General features: G+C 41.9%; 1 protein-coding gene across 1 annotated transcript in view; it reads left to right on the top strand.

Annotated features, from left to right (window-relative positions):
- The first annotated feature begins 8,616 nt into the window (after positions 1-8,616).
- Positions 8,617-11,507, top strand: part of IGFBP2 (insulin like growth factor binding protein 2) — a 39,322-nt gene continuing 36,431 nt past the window's right edge. The window contains exon 1 of the mRNA XM_069075180.1: positions 8,617-9,154. Coding sequence (XP_068931281.1) covers positions 8,719-9,154 — 436 coding nt within the window. The 5' untranslated portion in view covers positions 8,617-8,718. The remainder of the gene's footprint in view (positions 9,155-11,507) is intronic.

Genomic DNA, 11,507 nt, shown 5'->3' with positions numbered 1-11,507 from the left:
TCTGTGATCTATTAAGATATTCCCTTCTCTCTACTCATTGGGTCTTTCATCCAAGCTCTTATCAACTCTGTTCTAGACTATCACAGCAGCCTCTCCTAATGGGTCTTTCTGCCTTAAGCCACTCCTCTCTCCAATCCAACTTTCCCATATTGATACTCCTAATCTGTTAGGGCCGATCAAGTCATTCCCCTGTGCATGAAGCTTTAGGGGACTCCTAGTGTCTTTAGGATAAATACAAACCCCTATCTTTGACACTCAAAGTTCTTCAAGATCTGGTACCAGCCAGTCTTTGTGGACTAATTTCCTATTATTTTCTTTCATTCACCCTATGTTCCAACCAGACTGGTCTACTTGTTTGTTCTCTGTATACCAGATTCCAACTCCTATCTCTGCATCTTTGCACAGGATATCCTTAAATGCTTTTGATCTTCATTTCTGGCCCTGGCTCTCTTCAAGGCTCCATTCAGACTCTGCCTCTTATAGAAAGTCTTTCCTGATTAATCCCTCCCCCACCCTGATTACTTTGTATATTCTTATTTATTCATCAATGCACATGTTTCTTCCCCTTCCGTGATCTCTTCTCCCTGAGAACCATTCCCTCCCAAGATAAAATTCTTTTGGAGCATATACTGCTTATACATATATAAATATATGTATATATTTACAATATGTATTTTGTATAAATGTATATACAAAATACAGTTTATATAAATATATGCATATGGTTATAAAACATAGATTTTATATAAATGTATGTATATATTATAAGGTATATTTCATAGAAATATATTTCCACATAAATTTATGTATGTGTTAACAAAATATAGATTTTTATATAAATATAGGTATATATCCTAAACTATATTTTACATGAATATATTTATATATAAATATATGTACACGTTTACAAAATACAAATCTTACATAAATAAATGTATATTTATGTATAAATATGTGTATATGTATTTCTCTATGTTCTCTTTGTTCTATATGTCCCATTGCCTAAACATTTTTCTATTTTGTTCTATATGTTTTTTCTATTTTTTTTTGTTCTATATGTCCCATTGCCTAAATTGAAACTGTGCCTTTCAAGTAGGAAAGTGTTTAACAATTCCTTGTTGACTTGAATTTAGTTGGAAGTGACTCTCTTTGTAGTACATTACTTTTCCTCTTGATCTCTTACTTAGTCCTCAGAAATCATCTAATTCAAACTCCTCGTTTTACAGATGTAGAAACTGAGGCTCAAGGAAGTCAGATGACTTGTTCCAGGTTATAAAAGTATTGAAGCATCAGAGATAGGATTTAATTTGGCTTCCAAGCCCAAGGTTTCACCTCTCCTTTACCATGATGTCTCCTTGAAACTGATTGGGGTTGAGTTGTATTCTATTTTTGCTAATACACAGGAAAATAAAAACAGAGGGTGTCTTTCTACCTCTTGCCTTCGCCAGCATTTAGAAATCCCAAACCTTAAAATGTTAGAGTCAAAGGGAACATTAGAAACCATTTAGTCTCATCCTCTCTCTTCCCATATGGGGAAATGGGGACCCAGAGAGGGAGAATTTCTTGTTGAAGATGACCCAGTTGGGGGCAGAACCAAGACCAGAAAAAAGTAGGCCTGAATCCTCTGCCAAGTGCTAGGACATGTAAAGTCTTTCTACCACATCACAGTACCTCTTTATCTGCACCTTATAGCAGAGTTATTAGTACTAGGCTGACTAGTCTTTGAAGTCTGAAGCAGGTTACAGTGGATGGAGTCTGGGCATGGGATTCAGGCAAGCTGAGTTTACATGGATGTTGGAGAGTTGAACTCATGGTCAGGAACAGTCGCTGGCTTTCCAACAATCATAAAAAACCCACTTTCCGCCGCCCCCCCCCCCTTTTCCTTATCTCTTCTTTTTTCCTCTTTCACTATCTCCCATTCTTCCTTTCCCTTCCCTTTTTCCTTTCTGAAACTCTTTGGGTCTCAGCTTCCTCACTTACAAAATGATGGAGTTGAATGAGATCTCTAAATCTTTGCTAAATTCCAGCCCTAAATTCCATGAACTCTTGATTGTATTTTTAATTCATCCCCCCCCCTTTCCTCCACTTGTGCTTTGTTGTTGTTGAGTCGTTTTCCAGTAATGTCCACTCTCCATGGCCTCATTTGACGTTTTCTTGGCAAAGATACTGGAGTGGTTTGCCATTTCCTTCTCCAGTTCATTTTACAGATGAGGTACTAAGCCAACATGGTTAAGTGAATTGCCCAAGGTCACACAGTTAATAAGGCTGAGGTTGGATTTGAAGTCTTGAAGATGAGTCTCCCGATTCCAGGCTTGGCACTTTATTCACTGTACCATTTAGCTATCCGATTCTACCTACGAAACATACCTTATATCAGTACCCACTCAGATCATAAGATCACAGACCTGGAGCTGGAAGTTCATTTAACTTACATATGAGAAAATTGTGGTCTAGGAGGATTAAGTAACTTGCCCACTGTCACACAGATAGAAGTGTCTGATACAGGATCTGAACTAAGGTCTTCTTACTCTACAGCACCACAAAATCTGGTGATGTGTTTCCCCCCTAAGCTTTTTTCAATGTTTATTTTTGGATTACATTTGAGCTCCAAGCTATTTCCTTCCCTCCCTCCCAACCGCTCACTAGAGAAGGCCAACATTTGACATATATATATATATATATATATATATATATATATATATATATATATATGTAAAACTATATAATACATATTTCCATATATCAGTTCTTTCTCTGGAGGTGGATAGCATCTTCCTTTATAGGTCCTCTGTAGTTGATTTGAATATTCATGTCTCTTAGAATAGCTTGGTAATTCACATTTGCTCTTTGAACAATATTGCTGCTACTGTATACAATGTTCTCTTCATTCTTCTCATTTCACTCTTCATAATTTCATGCAAGTTTTTCCATGTTTTCCTAAAATCAAGCTGCTCATAATTTTTTTTTTGCAGCACAGTAGTATTCCAACTTGTTCAGCTATTCCTCAATTGATGGGAATCCTCTCAATTTCCACTGTTGTTGTTTTTGCCACCACAAAGAGAGCTGGAATAAATATTTTAGAACATATAGGTTCTTTTACTTTTTCCCTGATCACTATGGGGAACAGACCTAATAGTGGTATTACTGGGTCATAGGGTATACATAGTTTTGTAACTGAACATAATTCCAGATTGCTCTCCAAAATGGTTGGATTAATTCATAGTTCCGCCAACAGTGTATCAGTGTCTCAATTTTCCCCACATTCCTTCCAATATCTGTCATTTCTCTCTTCTATCATTTAGCCAACCAAGGTATGAGATGGTATCTCAAAGTTGTTTTAATTTACATTTCTCTAGTCAGTAATGAATTAGAGCATTTTTTCATATGACTATATATAGCTTTTATTTCTTCCTCCAAAAATTTCGTATTCATATTTTTGACCACTTATCATTTAGAGAATGACTCATATTCTTATAAATTTGACAAAATTCTCTCTATATTTGAGATATGAGGCCTTTATTCAAGAAACTATCAATCCTCTCCCATCCCAATTTTCTCCTTTCCTTCTAATCGTGGCCACTTCTGCCTTCCCTTGGTGCCATTTCCTTTTTTCTGAATCCTTAAGTGGTCTACACAGAGAAGAAAGAGGTAGGAATTATGTTTTTGTTTTTGTTTTGGGGGTGTTTATTTGTACTCATGGCTCAATTTGGGCTAAATCATAGTTTTAATTGGTGACTTACAACCAGGAATCTGATGACCTCCTCCATCTCTCCCCTAACGACTCCTATAATTCCCCTCCTCTCATGCACACATACCCTTCCCCATAACCCTACACTATCTACTCAGATTTAACAACAACACCTACATCTTGGTTGGTTTCATAGGTAGAACCATTATCACCACCCCAAGAGGAATCTGAATAGCTTTTAGGAGGTCTATGAACCAGGATAGGAAAAAAATTACATTCTTATTTTCATTAACCTCTAACTGAAATTTAACTTTTCCTTTAATTATGAATGGAGATGACAAAATATTATTCTGAGTAGGGGTCCATGGGCTTCTCTAGACTGCCAAAGGGGTCCATGATACAAAGCATAATTGACATTTTCCTTACAACCTCATGGTATAGTAGAAAGAGCATTGATTGTAAAGGCAGAGGACTTAGGTTCAAATCCTGCTACTGATGCTTACTGCCATGCTGATGATGGGGAAGCAAGTCACTTGACTTTTGAAGGACTCAGTATCTTCATCTGTAAAATGAGGAGGTTGGACTAGATGGCCTCTAAGTTCCTTTATAGTTCTAGATCAAGGAAGAATCATTCTCCTCAAGGAGAAATAAATTACTAATTCTGTTGCTAACATTATTTTTCTTATATATTATTGTGACTATTCTGTCTTCTACTTAATACACATTAAGGACTTTCCCACCATTGTCTAGATGGGTCAGTTTCAGAATCCTTGTTCTTGTTGTTCAATCAATCAGTCATATATCCAACTCTTTGTGACCCCATAGACCAACTGTCCTTGTGGTTTTCTTGGCAAAGATACTGGGATGGTTTGCCATTTCCTTCTCCAGTGGATCCAATGGATCTTTTTTGTCAAGCAATCAGAAGTTAAGTGACTTGCCCAGGGTCATGCAGCTAGGAGTTCTGAGGCTGAATTTGAACTCTTGTCTTCTTGGCTCCAGGCCCAGGGCTTGAATCCAGGGCTGTTAACTCCAATTTTGCCACTATACCATGCAAGCTTTTGATTCTCCTATTCCTGCCCTCTGTTTCTGCTTTCATTCCAGAGTTCCTAAAATACACTGACACTTTTAAGGGGATGTTCCAATAAAGAGGATTGTTTGAATAGGCCCATAACTAGTCAAACATGCTTCTCATACAGTTATACACAGAATATTCTGTGTCCTCTACATATCTGACCATATGACTACATATCTGGCCACATCACACCCACATGACTTAAATGAACAAGACCTTAGAGATCAGGTTCCATGTCTTTCTAAATCACTCCATACAAAACCTGGCACTGGCTCACATGCAAATAGGTGCTTGTTAAAACATTTTGACAACAAAGATGATGAGGATGATATAAAAACATTGGCAAAATGCCTAGAGTATATTCAAGAGATGGCCACAAAGCATAACTGTCCCAGCATCCCAGGTATGTGTATCTGCATGTGCCTGCATTTTTATTTTTAAACTTCAACTTCAAGCTGTGATGCTCCCCAACCTTAAACAGAAACATTTTCAATCAGGACATTGGCTCAGAACATTGATGGGCTAGTGGGCTTTAGCTCCCCTCAACTTTATGCTTCTCTGGACACTAGGGGCTGGGAAAGAAATCAGTGAAGGTAGGTATTAAGTACTAGGTAGGAGAAAAGGGGGGGGGGTAAATGCCTTCACCCTCAGCCTACTCTCATTTCATCCCTCCCTCCTCTGAACTTTGCCCTTCATTGTTTTCTAAGGGAAAGGCTGAACGGGTATGGATGGAAGGAGGAGACACTCTAAGCAAGCTGTTCTCCCTTCAGAATAGACCCTCAGTCACAGTCTGACTCTGGAAAATATCCTTTAGGCAAGAATCCATTATGTGAGCAGAGAGCAGAAGAGCTAGCTAAAAGGGAATCTTCAGGGGCGGCCAGGTATCACAGAGAGTAAGAGCACCAGCCCCAGTATTGGGATGACCTGGAGACCGAATCCTGGGCTCAGACACTCAGCACCACACCCAGAAATAACTGGCCGTGCAACCTTGAGCAAGTTACTTAACCCCGATTGCTTAAAAAAATTATAAAAAAAAAAATAAAAGGGAATCTTCAGAATTGGAAAGGACTTCAGTGGTCCCATATCTCACCTGAAAAAGAAACTCTTCCATAAGTAGTCTTTCTGCCTTTGCCTCAAGGCCTCACCATTGAAAGCAAACCCACTAGCATTGGGAGCTCTAGTTTTACTGAAATCAAGCCTCTTTATAACTTCTACTGGTTGTTCGAAGCTCTGCCCTCTGGTACTAAACAGAACAAATCTAATCTCCCCTCCCCCCCCCCCCCCCCCATGACAGCCCTTCCCCTCCTTGATGACAACTCTCATATTTCCTCAGAGTCTTTTCTTCTTTGGGCTAAACAGTCCCATTTCTTTCAACCAATCCTTACCTGGCGCAAATTCCAGACCCTTCATTAGCCTGCTTGCCTTTCTTTGGATACTCTCCAGCTTAACAAACTCTTTCTTAAACTGGCTCCCAGAATTAAATGGATTGTGCTAGTTGTCTAAGTAGGTAGAGTACTGATGGACTATCACCTCTTTCCTAATGGAAAACTGGAATTTAATTAATGGAAACTCTACCGCTGTTAATTCAACACATGATTTTTTTTTTTTAGCTCTTTTGATCATCACATTGACTCACATCGGGTTTTCAGTTTACTAATCCTCTCCTACTCCTTTTAGATTCCCCATCCCTCCCCCCAAGTTATCTTTGTCTTCCTCATCTTGTACTTGTGAAACTGACTTTTTAAAAAACTCAGCTATAACACCTTACATGTAGTCCAACCCAGTACTTTTCTGAAGTGAGAACACAAGGTGGGGACTGAGGTTAGTTTGTTGAATATGAACAAAGACAGTGAGAAGGGATTTTGGAAAATTGCCTTGGTCCATCAGAATAGTGTGTATACAGTGTTTTGGGTTTGCAAAGCAGCTTACACATATAATTACAGTGATCTCTACAACCCTGTGAGGTTGTTAGGACCAAAGACTGTTATCCTCAACTTACAGATGATGAAGCTTAGAGTCTGAGGAGTTTACCCAATATTTATAATTATTAAAAAACAAGCTAAGATCAGTACCCAAGTCTCTGGTTTCCAGGGTTTCTGATTATGAGTCTGGTACAAACATGAACTAATTCTTTGTCTCTTTGTTTCACCCTCTCACCCTCATTTCTGGAAATTTGAGATCAAGATTAATAGCCCTTTTAAAAAGGTGGGCAAAACAATAACCAGAAAGGAGTTCAGTCAAGGCAGGATGATGTAAATAGAAGGTTCATTGTGAAATTGGAGTAAGAGGACAAAATCCTGGCTTTGCCTCATTTTGATCATCTACAAAATGAACTAAATGATTATTAATGTCCCTTCTATTCATGTCTAAGATTTTATATTTATGTAAAGAGAATAGCTGGGGAGATTCTCATTTTTTAAAACTCTTTCACTAAAGCAAATCAGACTATTGGGTACTGTTGTAAGACCCTACATGGAGCCCAATCTTGTTAGCTGTTTTTTGTTTGGGGGTGGGGGTGGGGGTATGTGCTGTAATCGAGGTTGGAGAAATGCAACTTTACAAAGGCAAGGGATCTTAATGGGAAAAGGAGCAAAGGTAGTAGGGCACTGGGATATTAAACCTAGGTAGTGAACAATTTAATGGGCCTCTAGATATTAGGGCTTAGAACAGGAATTCTTCCTGAGAAGGCTCTTTGTTTGGGCCATTCCCAGGGAGTCTGAGAAGTAATTAAGCAGGAGACTTGCCTGGAAGGAAAGCGGGAGGGATGATTCTATAAATCAAAGTGTACAATGAATGGACACAACCCTTGTCCATCTGCTATTGTTGGGGGGGTGGGGGTGGGGGTGGAGGGAATCGTAAACCGCAGAGCCCTTGGGCTTTCACACCTGGTAGACAGAGATGACCTCTCAAGGACCCCTCCCTGCGCTGTGGCCTCTGGAGTCTATAATCTTACACCAATCACTTCTGAATTTGGGAGCACTTAGGACAACAGCCCAAGAGCAGAGGGGATGGGAGGTTGGACTCGGGGATAGACTATGCTTAATTAAACAGAGGGACTACCAAATACCATGCAAAGAAAGGGAGCAGGACATTGTCCCATTCCCGGGCAAAATTTCTCCGCATGAGTGTGGCAGAGAGCAGGAGTGTGTCAGGTCAAGAATGTTGATCCTGCCGGAGTTCATTTGAATTCGATCAGTATTTAAGTACCCACAATGTGCCAAGTTCTGTGCTTGGCGCTGAAAGTACAAGAACGAAACAAATTCTTCCCTCCAGAAGCCTCCATTCCTCTTCTGGGGCGAGCATGGATTTTAGCAGTTTGAAACTCGTGGTCAGTCAGAGTCAGTCCTTGGGGGGGCCACTATGGAGGAGACTTAGGGGGATGAAGTTAGTTAATTCTGTACCGAAGATACAGGGTAGAGTCCAAGAATAACTATCTTGCCTATACAGCTCTAAGGACTCAGGGTGAGAAGGGAACCCCAAAAAGGAGTGAGTTTGGGGTTATTTGGAAGCTAGAGGCAGCTTCCGAGAATTGTGTTGAGAGTGGAGTTTTTGAAATGAAATTTGGGTCTCCTAGAAGGCTGTCTATATCCATTCCCTGTTCTCTTTCCTGATCTAGGTTCTGTTGGTAGTAACCCTAGGGAAGGCAGAGGGAGAAGCAGACAAGGAGAGGGCAGAGAATGGAAGGGACAAATACGTGAACAAAGGAGCTGCATAGGTAGAGAGAAGGAGATTGGGGCTTGACCGTACGTGTGCGCTTCTAGGACTGTTCGCATAGCACTGCTGAAGAGGGGGTGGTCTCCAAAAGGGGGAGGGGAGAAGTTCGGGGGGCGGGGAGAAGTGGGGCCCTTTAGGACCCGGCAGCTCCGGGTGGGGAGGAGAAGGACCAGAAGGAGGCGGCTCCAGAGCTCCGGAGGTTGCCACCTGCCTCCACCCCGCCCTCGTTGTCACAATTGCCAACATGCTGGCGAGGCTGAGTGGCCCCGCGCTGCTGCTGCTGCTACCTCTGCTGCCTTCACTGCTGGCTGGGGGAGGGAGCCACGGGGCCCTAGCCGAGGTGCTATTCCGCTGTCCTCCTTGCACCCCCGAGCGCCTGGCCGCTTGCGCTCCTCCGGCCGCAGGGCCAGCTGCGCCGCCAGCGGTGCCCCCAGCTGCCGCCGCCGCCGCAGTCCTGCCCTGCACCGAACTGGTCCGGGAGCCCGGCTGCGGCTGCTGTCCGGTCTGCGCCCGGCTGGAGGGCGAGGCGTGCGGAGTCTACACCCCGCGCTGCGCCCAGGGGCTCCGCTGCTACCCGAACCCGGGCTCCGAGCTGCCCCTCCAAGCGCTGGTCCAGGGCGAGGGTACTTGCGCCAAGCGACGGGACACGGAATATGGCACCAGCCAGGAGCAGGTTGCAGGTAAAGGAGGGAGGGGGCTGTGGAGAAACGTGGACAACTCTTTTGCAAGGGAAACTTGGGGGAATTGAGGGGCTGCCTTTCTACCCTTGTGGAGAGAATTGGGAGGGGAGGTGTGAGGGACAAAAAAAATCAACGATTTTAAAAGAGAAATTTTGGTTAGGACGAGGACACTTAAATCCACTCTTAGGTGGGAGGGTGGACGGGTGGGTGGAAGTTAGGATGGTAGGATGAAGGGAGGGGGAGAGAATAAGTATTTCTATAGCACCTACTACGTGCCAGGCACTGGGGCTAAGTGCTTTACAAATATCTCCTTCGGTAGAGATGTGGAAAGAGCAGGGGTTTTTACCATACAACCTTCCTTACTCTTAGACAAATCACTCAGTATCATTCTTAGCTTCCTTATCTGTACAATAAGGGTGTTGGATTCTTAAAAGCACCTTTCAACTCTAATGATCCATGAAAAAAGAACTTAACTGCTATTTGAGGGAAATAATCTATTTGGGGAGGGGCTAAGGACAAGGAAGTGTCCTCCTTCTCCTGTGGGGAGTGGTGCAGAGAGAAATTGGGATACAGTTTGGAAAGAACCTTCTCCGATCCTGGGAGGAAGGACCTTAAATACACTGCTTGTGTGGGTGGAGGAAAGATTCCTGCTTACCTCCTTTGGAAGGGGTATTGAAAGGGGACAAAGGTACTTATTCTTTTCAAGGTTTCCTCACTTCCAAAGGTTTTCAGAGTCTGGTGCTCTGTCCACCACGAGATACATTTTGCTCATTGTCCTGCCTAGATGAAGGAAGGCAAGGACGATTACCACTTAATCATTTTCTGTTCTAGTGGCAAGAGACCTGGACTTGGAGTCAAAAGACCTGGCGTCTGGTTGTGGCTATTTACCATCTGTGTGACCTTGGGAAAGTCCTTTCCCTTTCCCAGGGTCTTATTTTCATTACTTGGTAAAATGAAAGGGGTGGGACTAGATGATAGACCAAGATGATAGAGGCAGGAAGAAAAGGACATGGACTATTATTTTGGAGGGAGAATTGCTTTAAAAAAAAAAGGCAAGACTTCTATTTTGGGAGGGAACAGGGAGGATACTTCCTACAATGTTGGAAGCGTAGAAAGGAGGAAACATTTAAGTGGGAGAAAGAGAAATGCTGTTCTTATGGAAGTCAAAGAACATTCCTGTTCTGGATAATTGGGTGAACACTCATATTGGGGGGAGGTAGTGTCTTGGACAGTAAGGAGAACCAATCTAACTTTTTAATAAAAGCCCCCTCCCTTCCAGATGGCAGAATAGCATTTATATTCTGTGGCAGTGGGGGAGGGTGCTGATTAGCTTTCAGGCATATTTGAGGGAGGCCATGTGGCATAGTGGAAAGATCTCTGGACTGTGAGTCTGAAGACTTGTATTCTCATGTTCACCCTGCTTAATTTAGTGTGTGACCTTGGAAATAAGTAACTTTACCTTTCTGAGCCTCCCTTTCCTCATCTTCAAAAAGGAAAGATGCTGGCCTGTGCAATTTCAAGTGTCATCTTCTAGTTCTCTAATTCTGCAATTTCAAGACTCCCCCAACTCTTATCCATTCCATTATGAGGCTTGTGCCTCTTCCCACATTTCAGAAATCTGAGAGGTGCAATTAAGTCTCATACAATTTGCATTTTATTGTTCAACTGGGAAAGTCCTTGAAGTTACTTTCAAAAGATGAGAGTAACTCATAACTTTTTTTTTTTTAGTGAAGGGGTGGGAGGGAAACATACTTTCTAAGAGTTATTATCTTCCTTCATTAGGCAGAAAAGGCATTTCATTATTAAAACCTCATTTAAGCAATTTATAAGTGTGATTTTTTAAAAAGCCCTCAACCACCCCAAATGAGGAAACTCAGCAACATGCTCAAGTTAGGTTGGCTTACTTTTAAATTTTATTTCATTTTATTTTATTATGTTGCCACCTGCTGTAGTTGCCTAGAGTAAGATGTCTAGGAAATTGTAATTCTTTTCTTTCCTCTTGTAGATGAAAATTAGGCAGTGCCCGCATGACTGCTGCATTAAAACAGAGTGGGATCAAGGTTTCAAACTTTAAGGAGCATGAGACCATGCAGGCTTACTTTCCCAGACTTTCCTTCCAGTCAATCTCTCTCCTTCTTTGCAGGCCTCCTCCTCCTCCCCCCACATCCTCCCTCTGCTATTGTTTTATATTTTTTCCCGACTCCCTCTCTGAATGGAATTACAGAGGAATTATGGGTCAGAGTTGAAATCTTTCTCCTACTTCTATAACACATTTTGATCTTGGTTGAGGAACCAGGGTGCCTCCATTTCTTTCTTTCCTTATCCATTGCAAAAATGTCTCCCCCTTCCTTTT

Source organism: Petaurus breviceps, unplaced genomic scaffold (genome assembly GCF_028583685.1).
Source record: "Petaurus breviceps papuanus isolate PSGF00001 unplaced genomic scaffold, PetGlider_PUasm1.0 90903, whole genome shotgun sequence".
Lineage (NCBI taxonomy): Eukaryota > Metazoa > Chordata > Mammalia > Diprotodontia > Petauridae > Petaurus > Petaurus breviceps.
Note: the sequence above shows the minus strand (reverse complement) of the source record. Positions and strands in the feature narration are given on the sequence as shown.